We start from the raw sequence: 19,058 nt of genomic DNA on the forward strand, positions 1-19,058 counted from the left end.
AAACAAACAAAAGAAAAAGGAACAAAAGATCGCAATCAAACGAAGTTCCAGCCTTCAAAGTCAGCCTTGATATTTTGTTTACAAAGTTCATTGTATGGAGCCACCCCTTCACTGAAGTTCAACATTTGAACCTTTTTACCAGGAATGTTGGCACCCATATACGACGATTTCGCTCTAGGGAAAAGAGTTGTTTCAGCGTAATCATCGACTCTTTTTCTATAGGCTTTTTGGTACGCTGCATCTGGTTCAAAATAGGTGTAGTTACCATTGAAGAACTTATCAAGCAACTTATAGAGATAGTCCATTTGAATTGAGATACAAGAAGGCCCATTACTGAGTGCGGTTGGTGCTTGAGGACCGTATGTGAAAAACATGTTTGGGTACCCTTTAGCGGCAAGACCCAACCAGGTAGAACATCCTTCAGGACCACGCCATTCGTTTGACAAAGTCTGGGTACCTTCGATATTCCAAACTGAAAAGTTCTTGAAAGAACCATCACAAGCATCAAAACCTGTGGCAAGGACCAATAAATCTATTTCATGTTTGACACCATCTTCAGTGACAATTCCGTGTTCATAGAATTCTTTGATTGGAGTTTTGTTGACATCGACCAACTGAACATTATCTCTATTGTAATCATCGAAATATGTTCTTTCTAAAGATGGACGTTTGGTACCAAATGGATGAGGGGCAACTTTAGGGGCCAACATTTCAGCAACTTTAGGGTCCTTAACTCTTTGGTGAACTCTTTTGCGCCAATATTGATACGCCTCATCATTGGCTTTTTCGTCGAAAAATAAATCAGCATAATTGTTATTCCAGAACAAGAATCCTCCTTTCTCGAACAAAGAGTCCCAGAATTTTTCACGTTCTTCTGGAGAAACGTCAAAGGTGTTTATGTCATATTTTTTTTCGAGGAAACCGCCCGGGTGCTTCGAACGTTCTGCGTGTATAGCAGGATAATTAGATTTGTCTTGCTTTGGGGTTTTTTCTTGACGCAAAGGCAAACAGAGGTTAGGAGTTCTTTGGAAAACGGTAAGATGGTCAGCTCTTGGGGCACTTTCTTGGACAATTTGAACACCGGTTGAGCCTGTGCCGATCAAGCCAATCTTGCGGTTATCTAAAATACTATAGTCGTCAGCTTCAGGCCAGTCATTAGAATGAATAACTTCTCCTTTGAATTTGTCGAACCCTGGGAAGTCTGGCTCGTACTTTTTAGAAGCAAACCCTACTAAAGGCATGAAGATCCGGCATTGAATAAGTGGCCCGTTTTTATCTTCGAGCAACCAAGTTCCCGACTCTTTATTAAAAGTGGCGCTGGTAATGAAAGTATCAAAAGTGGTATCCCTCTTGATGTCCAAGACCTTGTCAACGTGCTCGAAGTACTTGCGGATTTCGCGCCAATCTGGGTATTTTTCCGACCAAGTCCAACTATTGTAGACTTCAGGAATTGACAATTCGTAAATTGGGATGTAAGAGTCAACACGGGCACCAGGGTATCTATTTTGGTACCAGGTTCCTCCGAAGCCAGATTGACCATCGAAGATGTGAGCCGATAATCCCCTTTTACGGGCCTCATAAATAGCCAGGATCCCAGAAAAACCGGCACCGAGAATACCGATGTCGTAATATGGGACTTTTGCAGTGTTGATAGGAACTGGCATGATAACAGCAAAAAGAGTAGTAGCAGGGCTTTCGAAACTGTAAAAAAAAAAAAAAAAAATATGATTTGGTAGAGCGTTAACAATAGATGAGATAACCTAAATGGCAATCACACATTAAGTTATTCAAAATGACAGAAGTACGTAATGCTTTTATATCGCTGGAAAGTTTCCCGCAATTGGTCCCACTTGCAGGCATGTTGACGCAGTTTCTCCACACACTGTGGTCAGGAGGGCTGCTCTCCTGCCTGTTACACCTTCAAAAGAGGGGAACCGATTTCTCGGTATCGGCAATGTGTTGACAGCTGTGCGGAGGGCGGCCCGTTTAGGGAAATTGTCTCCAGCCTTAAGTCTGAAAACTTTATGATCTCTCGCCAATCACTCGATGCCTGTTGGTAATAATAATTATAATAATAATCATAATAATAAAATAGCAGCAGTATTAAAAAACAATGCTGGGTGGTTCTGCCTTTGACCGTGATCACCGCCAACATACATACATACGTAATCGTACTGTATGTGGCGATTATCCATTGCCCCAGAAAAAAAAAAAAAACCATCGGGAGACAATCACCACCACGGATTGCGACGATGCCCCTCTTGTTACCCCTCTTGTCGCCCCTCTCAATGCCCCACACTTAGCACGGTGTACTTCAAGATATATAAGTGTTTATGGTGTAACAACCCAGTAAATTTGTAAGAAATATTGTACAATTAGCATTGCATATCCCATCTCAAAAATGTCCGCCCGCCTCGACAACATCCTCAGTAAATATACAAACCCCTCTTTCGAAAACCATGTGCCCTTGGCAATTGCTGCCGTGGTCACCAGAGAAAATGGCCTAGTGTACCTTGGGGCTGCTGGGGCGAAAGATGCCTCCGTTCCTGATGATAAGGTAACCACAGACACTACTTTGGCATTCTATTCAGATACTAAGGCAGTTGCCTGTACTGCTCTACTCCAACTTCTCGAACGTGGACAAATCAAGTCCATCGACGAAACCGTGGAAACTTACATTCCAGAAGCCAAAAATATCAAGATACTACAGGGTTTTGACGAAGAAGATCAACCAATCCTCAAAGATGCTACCGTCAAGCCAACCATCCGTCATTTGCTAACACATACTGCAGGCTTTTCTTATGCTTTCTTCAGCTCACACTACAAGAAGTTGTTGGACCTCACCGGCAAACCAAACATTTTGCTTTCAAGTTGGGAACAATTTCAAACCCCATTAATTTTCGAACCGGGATCAGAATGGCATTACGGTGTCAACATTGATTGGGTAGGTAAGATAGTGTATAACGTTTCTGGCCAGACCCTTGATCAATTCCTTCAAGAAAACGTCTTCAAACAAATCGGCGCCCCATCATTGACATTTACAAGACGCCCTGAACATTATGCAAACCAAGCAGAAATCCACCAAAGAGCCAATTGCACCAGTGGTGACTTGATCCCGCTTAAAGGAATCCACCCTGAAGTTCCAGAATTCCATGCTGGCGGTCATGGCTTATGGGGGAAGCTTGAAGATTATATGAAATTTCTCGAAATATTCCTTCATGAAGGTAAGTGTCCATCTACTGGAGCTGTGGTTTTGAAACCAGAAACTGTCAGAGATTATGCCTTCTCTAATCTTCTACCAAAGGGAATCACTTGCACTCCTAACTTCCAATACGATCAACCGCAACTCAGTAATCCAGTTGATTTATTTGATTTATTTCCAAAGGACAAGATGTCATGGACAGCCAATTTCTTCAAAGTGGATGTGGACTTGCCAACTGGTAGATCTGCTGGCAGTTTGAGCTGGTGTGGCTTACCAAACTTGTATTATTGGATTGATCCAAAGAAAGGAGTTACTGGGATGTTTTGTACTCAATTATTTCCATTCTACGACAAAACTGCTCTTGAAGCATTGACCGAATTTGAAACCGAAGTTTACAAGCAATTCACTTGATCATGATAAATTTTGACATAGATTATATATCTAAAATAAAATAAAAGCTGTATTATTGCATTGCACATAAATTTTGTTACTAGGAGAGAACTCATGCGAATGGTTCCTAAGCAAAACATATCTCAGTTTTAAAACTACCAGCATTCGGCTCTCTAATACTCCGGTTAAGGATAGAGGCCTAGTTAAATATGATAAGCATGTAACATACGGACCGAGAAGTGCACAAAACCAGTACTAATCGCACTCACCCAGTTCCCCCCAAAAAAAGTTTTGGCGAGTGAAAAAATGCGTACGAGAGAGAGCCATCTGAATAAGTTCCAAAGTGAAAATATAAAATAAAGCACAATTGATAGAAATCAAAAAAAAAAAAAAAAAAATGGCTGCCCAAACACTTCCAAGTACTCTTGATCTTATTCTTGATCTTTCAAAAATCAAGTCTCTCACTCCTCAGCAGATTGAGTATCTTTGGATTACCAAAGCTTCATCGGAGATCCCAGCTTCTAAATCAACTCTTCGAGAATCAGATACTAATTCTCGTATATCCTCGATAATCCCATCCTCGCAATTCAAAAGTCTTGAGCTACTTGTTGCTAAAAACAAGCAATTCATCTTGCCGGTACAAAACCCTGCCACCCAACAACTTGATATTCATTATCTCCAGTGGCAAGTTCCACCAAGTCAATCTAGTGACTATTTACAGCTTTTAGTGATCAAACTTGCAGACTACCAACGTCTTGGAGCAGCAGCGCCTCCTCATACTGTTATTTATTTCTATAAAGACCTTAGTGAACCTTATGCTGGCAACAATCCAGAAGATGATGAAAAGCCACTCCAAAATGAGTCTTTAGCTAAAGGGCTTGTGTTAATGAAGGGAGAAATCTTGGAGAAATCGGCAATAACAGTAGAACAACTCCAGTTCCTCATTTTGAATCTTCAGAAGTTCTATGGGGTATTAGATGGAGACTCTGGTTTGAGGAATGAAAGACTAAGATTGTTGATGGCGTTCAATAAAGGTGATCCTCTGTTCGATTTTAATAAGTTGGTTGAATTAGCCATGAATACCAAATAGTTAACATAATGGGCTGAAAATATAAAAAACTTTTGAATTATCATATACATGTATAATATTATAATCTACAACATGGCACTTTTCGCTAGCTTTTTTCTTTTTTTTTTCTTGATAATTTCTTTTTCTTGAATTTCTAATTTACCTAAGAATCGTAGCCTCAAAATAAATCATGTATGACTTATATCTTATATATTAAAGATAAACACTTATTTTAGATGAAGTTACCGGTCCACCCCACAATTGTTGGGGTGAACCGTATATGAGCCCCTGCGCGATGAGCTCCACATCAAGAGAAAAATCTCGAAAGTACATTATGTCTATCACCTACTTTTGATCAAATAAAGCAATTCCCAGAACATATATATTGTTTAGTAATATTATCTTTATCTTTCAAGACTGAAATAATTAATTTTTAATTTTTTTATTTTGTTTGGCTGGTTTTTGACTTGATTTTTTTTTTTTTTTCTTATTTTTAATTTTGCTTGTTAAGGGTTTTTCTGCCTAAGTACTTCCAAACTATTGCCACTGCTTCCAACTCAAAGGAAGTACTTCAACCAACTGAGAAATAAGCTAACTAGAAAGTATTTTTGATCAGGATGACCAAGAATCATTCGTCCAAAGTATCAAAGCAGAAGACTTCTAAAGGATCATCAATATCCATGTTGCTTGCCCAGACCGCTGCCACCACTAGTACTTACGACGCATATTGTGGTTTTAGCAAGCCAGAGCTCATTAATTTGACGATCCAACTTCTCAATGACTTAGGACTTCAAAAATCATCACAGACTCTTCAGGAAGAAGCTGCTCAATTATATGGCCCAAAGAATTCATCACCCCTGGCCTTCAAAGGTAAACTATCAGGTCGGTCGGTACTTGAGTCATTTTTGAACCAAATTAAGGAGGGAGAGTTCGATAAAGCTGAGAAATTGGTTGATAAATTGGATTTGAAATCTGGTCAAAATATAAATCCTAAAGTTAATTGTGCTTTTAGTGATTTAGGGTGGGTGAATGATCATCCAAATGAATTAAACCCTATTTCATCAACACCTAACAATAATGAACAATCAATAAAGAATCAAGTGATTTTCTTGATTAGAAAGCAAAAGTTCCTTGAATTTCTTTTACTTGGTAAAAGTTCCAAAGCTGCGTTGAATATTCTTAAAACTGAGATATCCCCACTAAGTTATTCGCCTCCAAATGAAATCAACATGTTATCTTCGTTAATTGTTGATGATGCATCAAATGTTGCTTATATTCAAGCTAATGGATTTGAAACAAACCGGAGCAACTCACAATCAGCCCAGGAGAAATCCCGGAATTCGTTGATTGCCAAAATATCGGATTACATTGTGCCTCATCTGCTATTACCCCCTCATAGACTACTTACGTTACTTACACAGGCTCAAAATTATCAAAAGTCAATGAACTTGATTACATTAGATGATGATCCATTAAATAATGATCAATGTTCACTATATGAAGACTATATTTATCCAGCGGATAAGTTTCCGTGCAAAATATTACAATCGATTCGCCATCCAGGAAAACAAATTTGGTTTGTGAGATTTGATCCTACTGGGAAATATCTTGCAGTAGTTCCTAATGATTCAAAAATTTTAATATATTCTGTGGGAGAATTTGGATATAATGATGGAATAAAATCTCCTGATAATAATATGCAGTTCAAATTGCATGGGATGTTGACAGGACACGGCAAGGAGGTCTTGTATTGTTCGTGGTCAAATGATGGCACAAAATTACTAAGTGGTGGTTATGATGGACAAGTCAGATTATGGGATGTTGAATCTGGTAAATGTCTTCAAAAGACTCATGTCTTGCTCAGCAAAAATGACTCTCCCTCTGCTAAAGAACCATCTTCTGTGGCTCCATCGATTAAGGCGGTTGAATGGCTACCCAATGGTGATGGTTTTATTGTTGGATCTCCTGAAAAGGAACTTGTTTATTTTAGCAGTGATGGAGAAGAAAAATATCGTTGGTCAGGAATCAGAATTTTGGATTTAGCAGTGACCTGTGATTCAAAATATGTGGTTGCGATTTCTCGATCCAACCTTTATGTATTTGATTTGATTAACAATCGGAAAATTAGGGATATCCATATAGGCATAAAACTTACCACTGTTGATTTATCCAGGAAGAACCAACATCAAGCTATAATCCATGTTATGCCAGACACTATTCAAATATGGGATTGGAAACTTGGGATTCATCTCAAGAAATTCACTGGTCAAAAGCAAGAGGAATTCATTGTTCGATCTACAATGGATCCTTCAGAAAGAGTCCTTGTTTCTGGCTCGGAGGATGGAAGAGTTTATATGTGGAATACCAAGTTTTCTGCTTTGGTACTCGCCATTAAAGGTCATAGGAAGCTCATTAATGCCGTAGATTATCACCCTAAGTACCCTTGGATGTTTGTTACCGGAAGCGATGATGAGACTGTCAAAGTCTGGGGTCCAAATGCTGCGCTTAGAATAATCCAAGAAACTAAAATCACCATTCTGAATGATACCGGCGCCTTTTCTCTGACTTGTGATGATGAAAATGTGGATCATGCTGTGGAAATTGAAAATGACTTGGACAAGGAAAAGAATGGTAATGGTTTAAGAACTAATAATAGAGGAAGTCGAGGATCTTCGCACCCATTGGTTGCAGATGATGATGATGATGATGATGATGATGATGATGATGATGATTTTGGCGAATACAATGATGTCATTGATGATGATGAAGAAGAGGTAGAAGAAGATGATGACGACGAGGACAATGATGATGATGATTATGATGATGATGATGAAGAACAAGAAGATGATGATATGGTAGAATGAGATGGATTGCTAGTTTATTTTCTTTAAGTAATCATTTTTTGATTATTAATTATTTTTAGGTAAATTGTTTTATGGCAGGTCTTTATTTTTTTGCTTTTTTATTTTTGTCTTTTTGATTTGATACAATGTTTTCATATGTTATTCGTAAATATTCACACAAAAACCCGGGAAACATCTGTACCACCGTGCTTGAATTATTGGTACCAACCAGGACAAATACTTCATATCATAACACTTTGATCATTCGTATCAACTAGTAATCAAAAAAAAACTACACATAAATTATTTATGTCTTTAAATGAGTTTCTGCAGCAAATTATAAATACTCAATTTACTAAATATGGTAGCAATTTGCATCCATTGAAATCAGCAGACTCTAATCGATAAATAAACAAAAAAAAATAAATATAAGTATCACTATGGGCGAATAATCATGTATATAATGTCTATCAGGTGTTTATATATTTGTCCAAGGAGGGACCATCTTTCATTTGCAAAACTATTTTGACTCAAGTTTTGCAATGGAGCTTTGAATAGATTCTAAGGCATTCTGCATACTTGAAATGGAATCTTTGATGCTCTTTAAGGCCGTCGCAGTACTATTTGGAGGGGTCTCAGTAGTTGTTTGAGAAGTTGCAGCAGTACTTTTAGCTCCTTGATTTCCACCTACGGTAGCAGTTGGAGAGTGGCTAGCACTTTCAGTGCTATAAGACTTTGTTGAGGCAGCCTTATTATTTCCCATACCAGTCAACACCTGCTTAGCGTAATCTATAGGGCCTGTTACTACTCTGAAGTCGCCTTCTGAAGGTTTGTTGTACTCGAACCAGGAAAATCCCACGTAATTACTGTACTTTGATTGGCTTTGGCTGGCCAACTCTTTGAGCCATTCAGCCTTATATGAATCGTTAATGGTACCGGTTTCCGCAATCACAAATGGCAAATTCTTACTAGCAGAATAGGCTTGATAAAACTCCTGGTAGAAAGAGTCGAAAGTATCGGTCAGCTGAGTTTTGTATGCGTCGATCCCTACAACATCGACGGTGTCATCACCAGGCCACCATTCGGCAAGACTACCAGTATTTTGAGTGTTATTAGGGCTCCAAAACATTTTCACTTTTGGATTGGATTTCACCGCGTTGTAAATGTTGATCCACGCTGTCTTGAAATCAGTCAGGGTACCATGGAACATCCCCGAGGTGGTATAATAATTGAATTCGTGGGCAAAACGAAGCAAAACTGTGATTCCTTGATCAGTGTACTCTTTGACCACCAATGCCACTTGGGCAGCTACTTCAGTAGTTACACCTGATAAACTAACACTGAATGGCATCATGCTCAAAACTGCAATTGCTCCAGAATTCTTCACATCACTGAGTTTATCTCCTAGGATATCGCTGTTTGAGACAGAAAGATCTGCACCAAAATGTGAGTATAGCCCGTAGAAGCATGCCGGGCCAGTGGTGTTAGTAATGGTGTCAATCAGAATATAGCCATTATCGTCATCTGGTAACCATCCTACCCCAATGTTGTTTTGCTTAAGGCAGTTAGCAGGCAATGTGAGGGAAGCTGCGTTTCTTTTTTTCAAAGCCCAGTCTTGGGAAGCCAAAGGAGCACCATTTGCAGAAATTGCAAGCGTAAGGGCTCCAAGAGCCAAGGTTTCAATAAATTTCATGTTGTTTTGGTAATTGGATGAACAATTAAAACGAGGCTTTTGTCTATAGACTTGAAGGGGATATCGAAGCTTATAAATATTACAACCAAACAAATGTGAAATACGATTGAAGAGCATCAAACAATGTGAAACCTTGAAATTCTCGATGCTAGTACTATGGGCTATTGACTTTACGAGAATGTGATTCAAAAAATCAATTCCTCGTTTCCTGCAGTAAGGATTACTCGGTGTTTCAGTTTACAGTTTCAGTAACAAAGTTTGAACGGTGTGGGGCTAATTAGTTACTATATTTTTTTTTTTATCGTATTGTCATTTTTTGATTCTTTCTGGGTAGATTCAAACCCTTGAAAGAAAAAGCTATATTGTTTCAAAAAGTAGGGTGCTTGTTTCATGTTGGAGATATCAATCTCACTTTTTATGAGTACTAACCGTCGGAAATATTTATGCCGACCCACCGCTCTTTTTGGTAGCATCACCAATTTGCACTTTAATACTTCTCTATACCGACCAGAAATGAAATTCGTGCTATTTTTTTTCTGTTGATAGCTCGGGAATGTTTGTTATTGTAGAATTGGTTTAAATAACATTCAGTTTTACAGAATTGCCACAAAAATTGGTAAAAGAAGGATGCTACCACAATCTATAACTTCGTTGCCAAGTGTTGAACTCCTTGAGAGTGACGAGTCCAGGGTTGTCCTTAGCTTCATGATGAGTTGCAATTGGAGCTCAATCCGTAATAGATTCGTTGGAGGTTGGAATAGTTTCAGTATTCATGATTGAGTTGGACTTAGAACTAAATGTCGGTTCATAGATATTAATGTAATGATAATAATAAATATGAAGTAAATGTAAACGTTTAATAATATAGAAATAGAAATTTGGTTCTGAGTCTTATATGTTCTATATACATGATAGCAGTAACTATTGATCGTTAAAAGCTACAAAAGTAGTGGAATTATTTGCGGTTATGAGCCATTGACCATAGAGCCATGTCAGAAGGTCTGTACTATTGGCAGACTGACACTAAGGTCCATAAAACTAAAGTGGAAATATTAAACACAAGTGCGAAAGAAGAACAATTGACTCTTCTGGAGTCAAAGACATTAGTCAAAATGTTGTTCTTATTGACGGACGGCCACACCAATTGTGCAGTGTTATGCATACGTGGTAAATTGAAAGGAAAAACAAAATAAATCGTGACAGCCGATGTCATGTATATCAATACTCTATTTCCCCTCAAACACGCCGATGAGACCCTCGCCATTGCCATTCCGTCGTTGTACTCCCTAAAATGTCAGACATTCCATCTAAAATTTCCCAACTCCTCATATCCCACGACTTGTTTCACAAAGCTTCACAGAACCCGATCCTAAAATCTTTTTTCCAGATTATCGACACTTCCCGTAGAGGTTGGCTATATGGATCAAGGCTTCGTTTGGCGCATTCTTTGACGCTATTGATAATATTCAGCAGAATTCATTCTTTAGAGGATCTCCGGCATAAATTATCAAGAGTTATAATAAATTCCCAAAAACATGGCTTGTCATTGTCGTGTTTTGCTGGTTTATATAAGCTCAGTTTGGCCGTCCTAAAGCGTAACCAAGAATTTGGTACCAATGGCCCAGTACTGCATTTCATTAGTGCATTTGTTTCTGGATATTTGGTTTATGGGAACCAGTTTGGATTCTTTAGTAATGGAATCTCTCAACAGATTACATTATATGTCATGTCAAGAGTGATATTAGGAATTGCTAGATTACTCGGGGAAAAAATATCAGTTGCCATTTATCGGAATGGTTTAAATAATGATATCACTAAATTTGATTTCAACACCATTAAAAATATTCCAGAATTCAAAAAAATCAATAATGAATTAAGTACTCACGCATGGAACTTGACAGCTGCCACCAGTTGGGCTGCAATTCTAGTATTGTGGAATTATAGACAAGATGTTCTAAACACATCAGTGGTCCACTCAATGGACTACATTTATAATAATTACAATTTCCTGAATTTCATGGGATTTATAATCAATAATGATACAAAAAAATAAGTAGTATAAATACATTTGTTTGCAATTACATGCGGTGTTTTCAATTCATACTGGAAATATTCGTACCACCTGATTTTAATCATCAGTACGAACCAGAAATGAAATTGATATTAAAGGCGAGATATCTTACCATTTCTCCCAACCAAAAGAATTTTAAATTTGGTCCTGATCTTTCATTTAGCTACTGCATTCTAACCCTCGATTAATAAAACTTCACTGGACTGGTATCACTTATCATAAAGGGGTTCACAATCGAATAGAAATTTGCATCAGCTCTTTGGAATTTCATGATTGTTTTTGATGTTGTTTCCTTTCTAGTTCCTTTCTATTTCATTTTGGTTGTTGTTTTTTTTCATTTTTTTTTTTTTTTCAAAAGAGTTTCTATTGTAAACAGAGATCAATAAGTTTTGGCGCATGTCTACAGATACACATACGTACTTTTGATATCAACTATAAATAGACTTTCTATTTGATTTCACCATCGATTACTTTCTCACCAATATCAATCACCTGTGAACTTTCAAAATGCCATAGACCTTTAGCTACTATAATCTTGTGACCCTGGAACACCGACCCAGGATAGTATGGCCACGTAATAATCGCACAAGAGAAAAACATGAACATTGCATCGAAAACTAGAATAAAGGCTTCATGTATAATCAAGTATCCAGACCAACCCTGGCACAATTCTGCAACTCTATAGCAACATCTAATGAAAATTGCCATGAAGCCAATCGTCACAACAACTGGTAGTCTTTGGAAGTTCTTGTTTCCTCGAAGTTCTTGGAATTCAGGATTGAACAAATGATCCTTGTATGAAGTGTGATTGAATGATTTTTTCTGAGTTTTGACAATCATTGGATCGATTTCCTTATCAGATTGGAAATATATTCTGTAGAAAAACAAACACCAAAAGATCAAAAACACCGTCATTGAAACAACTTGGAACACAAGACCACCAATCATTATATGAATACCCACTTTGGAATTAGAATGGCTACTAGATTCTGCTGATGCCACTCCTCCTCCTCCCCCTTGTAAAATTAATGAAAACAAATCACAACTCATGAAGAGATAGGAATACATGATTGGATTTTTGAAAATTGAGTACTTGATGCCATAGATTACCACAAATTTCGCGAATAAATAATAATAACCCGCCACTATGAAAATCGGTGCGATGGTGGTTCCAAACATCTGCAAAATATAGAGTCCTCTGTCGTAAGGATTGTTATGACTCCCTAATCTTCCGCCGTACGCTAGAATCTCAAGCAATTCTCCCAAGAATAAGCATAATCCTAGCCATCTCTGTTTATATTTTAAAGCAAGGAATAAATGTGAGATTACAAGCACCAAAAATAGTGCCAAAAACACCGCGTTGCCAGCGATTCCTGGGGTGTTGTGATAGAAATTGTACCGATAATCCGGATCTCGGGTAGTTAAATCTTGCACGATCATTGATATATAGATTCACTGCGACTTGATGGCACCTTGCTAAAGCCACAGAAATATAATATAAAGATAGTAAAAACACACACAAAAAAAAAGGATCTCTTTAGCCTTCTCTCCAAAGTCACTGGTTTTATCATTAATTTACTTGCGCTTGGTTTTGTAGAATTTAAATTTTTTTGTGGAGGAACCGCGTATAATATCATACTGCATTTAGTAATATGGATACGGCTGCCGTATTATTATTACCAAAATATGCCCCCTTACGAAAAACCAGAGAAGCAATACTATCTTTTCTGATTTGATGTCTTTTCTGAATTTGCATCTTCCATGAGCTCCAAAAATCATATGGAAATGACAATACATTTGATTAAACCTTTTTAAAAGAAATTAAAAACACAAAAACTAAATATAGCTGCCCAAAAAGTAGAATAAAACACAACTTAAACATGAGCACAAGTCCAACAATTGTTAGAAAAATTAAGCACACACAAACCTTGGTTAAAATGAAATAAATTAAAAGAAAAAAACAAACCAGAACAGAGCAGAGACAAGTCCCAATGCCTAAAAAGTCACCCAAAAATCCGACATGAACTAAATGGCAGTATATGATGTTTCATCCTCATCTACCAATTCATCAAATCTTTCTGCTTCATCTTGACCTCTGGCTGGATCCAACGAAGCAAAGATTGGAAGACTGATGATCAATAATGCCCACAAAAACCAAAAGCAATATCTAATATTGTGAGTCTTATCAGTTATCAAGCCGACAACAAATGGTCCAAGAATGGAGCTCCCTTTATCAGTGACTGCAAATAACGCAAAAAATAGGGATTCCTTACCTTTTGGAATCAATAGCGAGAAGAGAGATCTAGAAATGGTGGCCAACCCTCCAAGAGATAAGCCGTACCAACTGGCCAAAAAGTACATTTCCGTCTTATGCTTCAAGCCAAAACTTTCAAAGAAAAAGCCAAGTATACCATAAAATGGAATAAATGATGACCATAAAATAATTATAAGCAAAGTATTTTTCAAAGTTATCTTCAAATAATTGTTGAGATAATTTGGAATAACAATTGTCCCTGCTATAGCAAAGATAATTGATAAGATACCAATAATTGCTAATTCATGAGTTTTCATTTCAAGTTCTGTCTTACTAAATAAAATAGCAGCAGAATTGATTGTGGTGATTGAATCGGAAATGACAAACCAGCCAACCAAAAATATGCAAACATCTTTCAATAATTTAATTTGTTGAAAAGCCTTCATAAGGTTTACCCAGCCAATTTTGACATACTCTTTGAAAAAGTACATCTTTCTACTGACATAAGCTAAAACCTGTGCATGTAAGCTTTTGTTATGACCATCATGGTTCCAAGAACTTTTCAAGAACTTTCGCGATAAAGAGGCTGTACTACTGACTTTTCTTGATTTCAACATCCAAATTATTGGGAATTGAAATAAAAACCACCAAACACCAATAAATAAAATGGCATACTGAATAGAGGCGATTTTAGAGCCAGTTTTCACCACAATAATCATGGTTAATATTTGGGCTATGAACGCAGCAAAATATCCAAGACCAGAACACATGCCTGAGATTCTAGAGCTTAGAATAGCCTTAATATCAGATCCTTCTCCATTAGGGTTCTTTGATAAGTCATAATTTTCCACTAATATTGGAAGAAACGAATTTCCGCAAACATTGACCACACCAAAGCAAATGTTAGCTAATATGGCGTATAATCCAGCCTGATAATAGTTTTCAGTATCAAGGAAATAAAACGCAATAGTAAAGAAACTTCCTAAAAATCCAAAAAATAAAAGCAAGGCCTTCTTGTAGTTTCCCTTGTCAGCAAATCCCGTGATAGATATGACAGTTAATGTTTGTAAGAAGACTGATAAAGAAAAAACATATAGCGTGAACGATGAAGGATCAATATACTTTCCAAACACATCTACCACACATCCCACATGTTTAGAGCTGGATATTTGAAGCTCCATCCTTTTTAATAGTTCGTTTGCTGCAAGAGGTACTACAGACATCGCCACAGTATTGTTGCTTCCAGGAGGCCCAGGAGGGAAAGGCTCTACTGGGGGAACTTTACAGCCTCGGGAATGATCATTTGACAATACACCATTGTCTCTGGCAAATTGTTCAAGCAATAATGGCACATAAGTGGAAATACAGCTAACAATAAACGGTTCCGTGGCCCAGCTGTATAAGCACCAACCAAAGATTTCGCTATTGGTAGTCGGTCCCTCGTAGTACGCTGTTAAACTAGAGCCGGTTGTTTCGATATGATTCCCTTCTCCATCATTACCCACAAGAGGCGTCTCTATTTCAGCATCCACGTCCATTAGTATCTAACTTTATCCTTCTCTTTATTGCCGTGATACAGTCACCTCCCAACCAACTGTCTCATCCTATAAAAATCACAATACAGGTCAGCGAAGTGTACCGTAACCATAAGGTTGGAAGACCCGTTATAATGGATTGGTTGTGTAGCCCCTGCACAGTATCTTTTTCCACCAAATCATCATCAACACTTGTACCCAAAAGCTCCAGATGACTTCTTTCAAGAAACCGGTCTAACGTAAACAGTCATTTTTTGCTAATATCCTTACCTTACTAATGCTTTTTATAACGCTGCGCTCTTGATGTCTTCCTCCAATACCAGTTCCACAGACTCAGCAAAGCAGCACCCCGACAGTTTCAAAAACGCCTCCTCTTCCTCTCACAATTATCTAACCATTGACCCTAGTATTGCCGGGATTCAACCAGACTTCAATCCATTTGAAGACTCCCAGAAATTTCAATTTGACTCTCGTTCAATAAACTCTCTGAACTCTTATATACCTCTCCATACAATGTATTCTCAGAGACGTTCAAAGAGTCGGTACAGTAGCACTTCTAATTGCAGCAATGACGAAGAAGATGATGATGAAGATTTGATTGCCTTTGATGGCCAAAATCGCTCAGAAAATGGAAGCACAAACCAAACCCCTTTGCTTGAAGGAGAACATGCTGACCCTAACTTTGATTTTGATACTGACACATTACAAATCTACAATCAAAGTAAGTATCGTAATGATATTTGGTCAAAACTTAAAAGGGCCATGTTTTTCATTAGGATTTCTACTTCTGGTGGTTTTAAACAACAAAAGAGCAATATATCTTTACCAATAACAGAACCTCAACCAAAAACCAGAGATATTTACCCAGGTATGCCAGGCCATGAACAATACCCTTCTAATGCGATCAGTAATGCCAAATATAATGCAATCAGTTTCTTACCAATAATTCTTTATGAACAGTTTAAATTTTTCTTCAACTTATACTTTTTGTTGGTGGCTTTGTCCCAAGCGGTTCCGGTGCTTAGAATTGGGTATTTATCTTCATATGTGGTCCCATTAGCGTTTGTGTTATTTGTCACAATGAGCAAAGAAGCAATTGATGATATTCAACGTCGTAGACGAGATAAAGAGCAAAATAATGAACGGTATGAAATTGTTAACAATGGAACAACAGAGATTATGCCAAGTAGATTGGTGAAGGTTGGCGACTTGGTGAGGTTACATAAAGGCAAGAGAATTCCTGCTGATATGATTTTGTTGCAATCAAGTGAAACCTCAGGCGAATCTTTTATCAAAACAGATCAATTAGATGGTGAGACTGATTGGAAATTGAGACTTGCGGTACCGCCATGTCAGAAAGCAACTCTCAACCAACTAAATGATATTCATATTACAGCAGATGCACCAAATAAATCAATTCACTCATTCTATGGGAACTTAAACTTTCAGGATCAACAATTGCCTTTATCTGTCGACAATACTCTTTGGGCAAACACAGTTTTGGCATCGGGTACTGCAATTGGGTGCGTCATTTACACTGGCTCCGACACGAGACAGGCAATGAACACTTCTCGCCCAGGGGTCAAAGTTGGATTGTTAGAATTGGAAATAAATAGCTTATCTAAGATCTTATGTCTCTCAGTGTTTTTGTTGTCTTTTGTGTTAGTTGCTTTACATGGTTTTGACAAAACTTGGTATGTTGATGTCATGAAATATTTGATTTTATTCTCAACCATTATTCCAGTGAGTTTAAGGGTCAACTTGGATTTGGGAAAATCCGTTTACGCTTACCAAATTGAACATGACAAATCTATTCCAAATACGGTGGTTAGAACCAGTACCATTCCAGAAGATTTAGGACGAATTGAATATTTATTGAGTGACAAAACTGGAACTTTAACTCAAAATGATATGGAATTGAAAAAATTACACTTGGGTACAGTTTCGTATGCTAGTGACTCAATGGATATCGTTACTGATTACGTGAAGAAGAATAGCTGGTCTGCAGATAATAATTCTAAATCTAGAATTTTGGATCAATCAATAAAATCCCGGCGTAACATGGGTCAACGTGTTTATGATTTGATTCTTACCTTAGCCCTTTGTCATAATGTTACACCAACAATTGACGATGATGACGGAGAGTTGACTTATCAAGCTGCGTCTCCTGATGAAATTGCAATAGTGAAGTTTACTGAATCTGCTGGTATTTCTTTGGTTAAAAGAGACCGTACTTCAATGACAGTGTTACAGCAAAGCAACCACATACAATTAAATTATGATATTTTGCAAGTTTTTCCATTCAATTCAGATTCAAAAAGAATGGGAATTATTGCCTTTGATAAACAGAAGAATGAATATTGGTTTTTGTTGAAGGGTGCAGACTCGGTGATGAAAAGTATTGTCGCCCATAGTATTTGGTTAGATGAAGAAGTGTCCAATATGGCCAGAGAAGGTCTTAGAACTTTAGTTATATCTAGAAAAAAATTGAGTAAAACTACTTACGAAACTTTCAAAAAGAAATTCCAAGAAGCGTCGTTACTCGTCTCCAACAATCGTGATCAAATGATGGCAAAAATTGTCAGCCAATATTTGGAGTTTGATATGGAACTACTCGGATTAACCGGGGTTGAAGATAAATTACAAAAGAATGTGAAATCATCAATTGAATTACTTGGAAATGCCGGTATTAAGATTTGGATGTTAACTGGTGATAAAGTGGAAACCGCAAAATGTGTGGCTATCAGTGCGAAATTAATATCCAGAGGACAATATGTTCACACGATCACAAAAGCTACGATTAACAATGCATTGAATTCAATTGAATATTTGAAAAATAATAGAAATTCTTGTTTATTAATTGATGGTGAATCTTTGGGAATATTTTTGAAGCATCATCAAAAGGAGTTCTTCGATATTGTTATACATTTGCCGTCAGTTATTGCTTGTCGTTGTACTCCTCAACAGAAAGCTGATGTTGCTCTAATGATCAGACAATTAACTAATAAAAGGGTATGCTGTATCGGTGATGGTGGTAATGATGTCAATATGATCCAATCAGCAGATGTTGGGGTTGGGATTGTAGGGAAAGAAGGGAAACAAGCTTCTTTGGCTGCTGACTTTTCTATTATGCAATTTTGTGATTTGACAAAATTGTTGTTATGGCATGGAAGAAATTCTTACAAAAGATCAGCCAAATTGGCACAATTTGTCATTCATAGAGGCTTGATCATTTCAATTTGTCAAGTTGTGTTTTCCGTCAGCTCTCAATTCGAACCTTTAGCTTTGTATCAAGGGTGGTTGATGGTTGGTTATGCCACTTTATATACAATGGCACCAGTGTTTTCTATGGTATTAGATACCGATGTTAGTGAAAATTTGGCATATTTGTATCCGGAATTATATAAAGAATTGACTGCTGGAAAGTCGTTATCAAAGGTGTCCTTTCTTCTTTGGTGTATCATTTCGTGTTATCAAGGTTCAATTATCCAGGTTTTCTCTCAGTTATTTACCAGTGTTCTGGAAGCAGATTTTTTGAAAATGGTTGCAATTAGTTTCACTGCTTTAATTCTTAATGAATTGCTAATGGTAGCCATTGAAATCAACACTTGGAATAAAACTATTTTCCTTTCTGAAATTATCACTTGCTTGATATATTTCTCTTCCATTCCATTTTTAACTGAGTACTTTGACTTGAAGTATGTTAAGAGTGTTGGATTTGTTTGGCAAGTTATAGTGATTGTATCTATAGCGGTGGTTCCGATTTGGTCTATTAGGGCCCTTTATAGAAGGTTAAACCCACCAAACTATGCTAAAGTGCAGTCATGATTGTTTATTTTTTTCTACTCTTTGAAGTTATTTTATGTACCATCCCTTCGTTTGATCAGCTTAGTGACTTTGAAATTCCTCTTCACTTGCAGGAATATAATTACTATCATTATTCTTTATTCCCTTTGTGACATAAATTCTGCATATTTACAAGTAGTTGGCTGTCAAGTGCA

At 37.3% G+C, this 19,058-nt stretch overlaps 9 protein-coding genes across 9 annotated transcripts; 5 read left to right on the forward strand and 4 right to left on the reverse strand. All coding sequences in view use genetic code 12, as the record gives it.

Annotated features, from left to right (window-relative positions):
• Window positions 1-35: 35 nt before the first annotated feature.
• DASC09_030440 (flavin-containing monooxygenase) lies at window positions 36-1,664 on the reverse strand (the record flags this gene model as incomplete). Its single annotated transcript, XM_064996643.1, has 1 exon — window positions 36-1,664. One exon carries the CDS (start codon window positions 1,662-1,664, stop codon window positions 36-38), a length of 1,629 nt encoding a protein of 542 aa, XP_064852715.1.
• A 737-nt stretch (window positions 1,665-2,401) lies between these two features.
• On the forward strand, window positions 2,402-3,613 carry DASC09_030450 (serine hydrolase domain-containing protein; the record flags this gene model as incomplete). The annotated part of the gene is made up of 1 exon (XM_064996644.1): window positions 2,402-3,613. One exon carries the CDS (start codon window positions 2,402-2,404, stop codon window positions 3,611-3,613), a length of 1,212 nt encoding a protein of 403 aa, XP_064852716.1.
• A 376-nt stretch (window positions 3,614-3,989) lies between these two features.
• On the forward strand, window positions 3,990-4,682 carry DASC09_030460 (uncharacterized protein; the record flags this gene model as incomplete). The annotated part of the gene is made up of 1 exon (XM_064996645.1): window positions 3,990-4,682. The coding sequence occupies one exon, from the start codon at window positions 3,990-3,992 to the stop codon at window positions 4,680-4,682; it is 693 nt and encodes a 230-aa protein (XP_064852717.1).
• Window positions 4,683-5,278: 596 nt separating this feature from the next.
• On the forward strand, window positions 5,279-7,525 carry GID7 (glucose-induced degradation complex subunit GID7; the record flags this gene model as incomplete). The annotated part of the gene is made up of 1 exon (XM_064996646.1): window positions 5,279-7,525. The coding sequence occupies one exon, from the start codon at window positions 5,279-5,281 to the stop codon at window positions 7,523-7,525; it is 2,247 nt and encodes a 748-aa protein (XP_064852718.1).
• A 499-nt stretch (window positions 7,526-8,024) lies between these two features.
• Window positions 8,025-9,197, reverse strand: DASC09_030480 (glycoside hydrolase family 26 protein; the record flags this gene model as incomplete). The annotated part of the gene is made up of 1 exon (XM_064996647.1): window positions 8,025-9,197. One exon carries the CDS (start codon window positions 9,195-9,197, stop codon window positions 8,025-8,027), a length of 1,173 nt encoding a protein of 390 aa, XP_064852719.1.
• A 1,291-nt stretch (window positions 9,198-10,488) lies between these two features.
• On the forward strand, window positions 10,489-11,250 carry DASC09_030490 (uncharacterized protein; the record flags this gene model as incomplete). The annotated part of the gene is made up of 1 exon (XM_064996648.1): window positions 10,489-11,250. One exon carries the CDS (start codon window positions 10,489-10,491, stop codon window positions 11,248-11,250), a length of 762 nt encoding a protein of 253 aa, XP_064852720.1.
• A 465-nt stretch (window positions 11,251-11,715) lies between these two features.
• On the reverse strand, window positions 11,716-12,708 carry DASC09_030500 (RTA1 domain-containing protein; the record flags this gene model as incomplete). The annotated part of the gene is made up of 1 exon (XM_064996649.1): window positions 11,716-12,708. The coding sequence occupies one exon, from the start codon at window positions 12,706-12,708 to the stop codon at window positions 11,716-11,718; it is 993 nt and encodes a 330-aa protein (XP_064852721.1).
• A 585-nt stretch (window positions 12,709-13,293) lies between these two features.
• On the reverse strand, window positions 13,294-15,060 carry ATG22 (Atg22p; the record flags this gene model as incomplete). The annotated part of the gene is made up of 1 exon (XM_064996650.1): window positions 13,294-15,060. The coding sequence occupies one exon, from the start codon at window positions 15,058-15,060 to the stop codon at window positions 13,294-13,296; it is 1,767 nt and encodes a 588-aa protein (XP_064852722.1).
• Window positions 15,061-15,360: 300 nt separating this feature from the next.
• On the forward strand, window positions 15,361-18,885 carry NEO1 (aminophospholipid-translocating P4-type ATPase NEO1; the record flags this gene model as incomplete). Its single annotated transcript, XM_064996651.1, has 1 exon — window positions 15,361-18,885. The coding sequence occupies one exon, from the start codon at window positions 15,361-15,363 to the stop codon at window positions 18,883-18,885; it is 3,525 nt and encodes a 1,174-aa protein (XP_064852723.1).
• Between the last annotated feature and the right edge of the window lie 173 nt (window positions 18,886-19,058).

The sequence above is a fragment of the Saccharomycopsis crataegensis genome (assembly GCF_037102585.1).
Source record: "Saccharomycopsis crataegensis DNA, jcf7180000000084, whole genome shotgun sequence".
Taxonomy (NCBI): Eukaryota; Fungi; Ascomycota; class Saccharomycetes; order Ascoideales; family Saccharomycopsidaceae; genus Saccharomycopsis; species Saccharomycopsis crataegensis.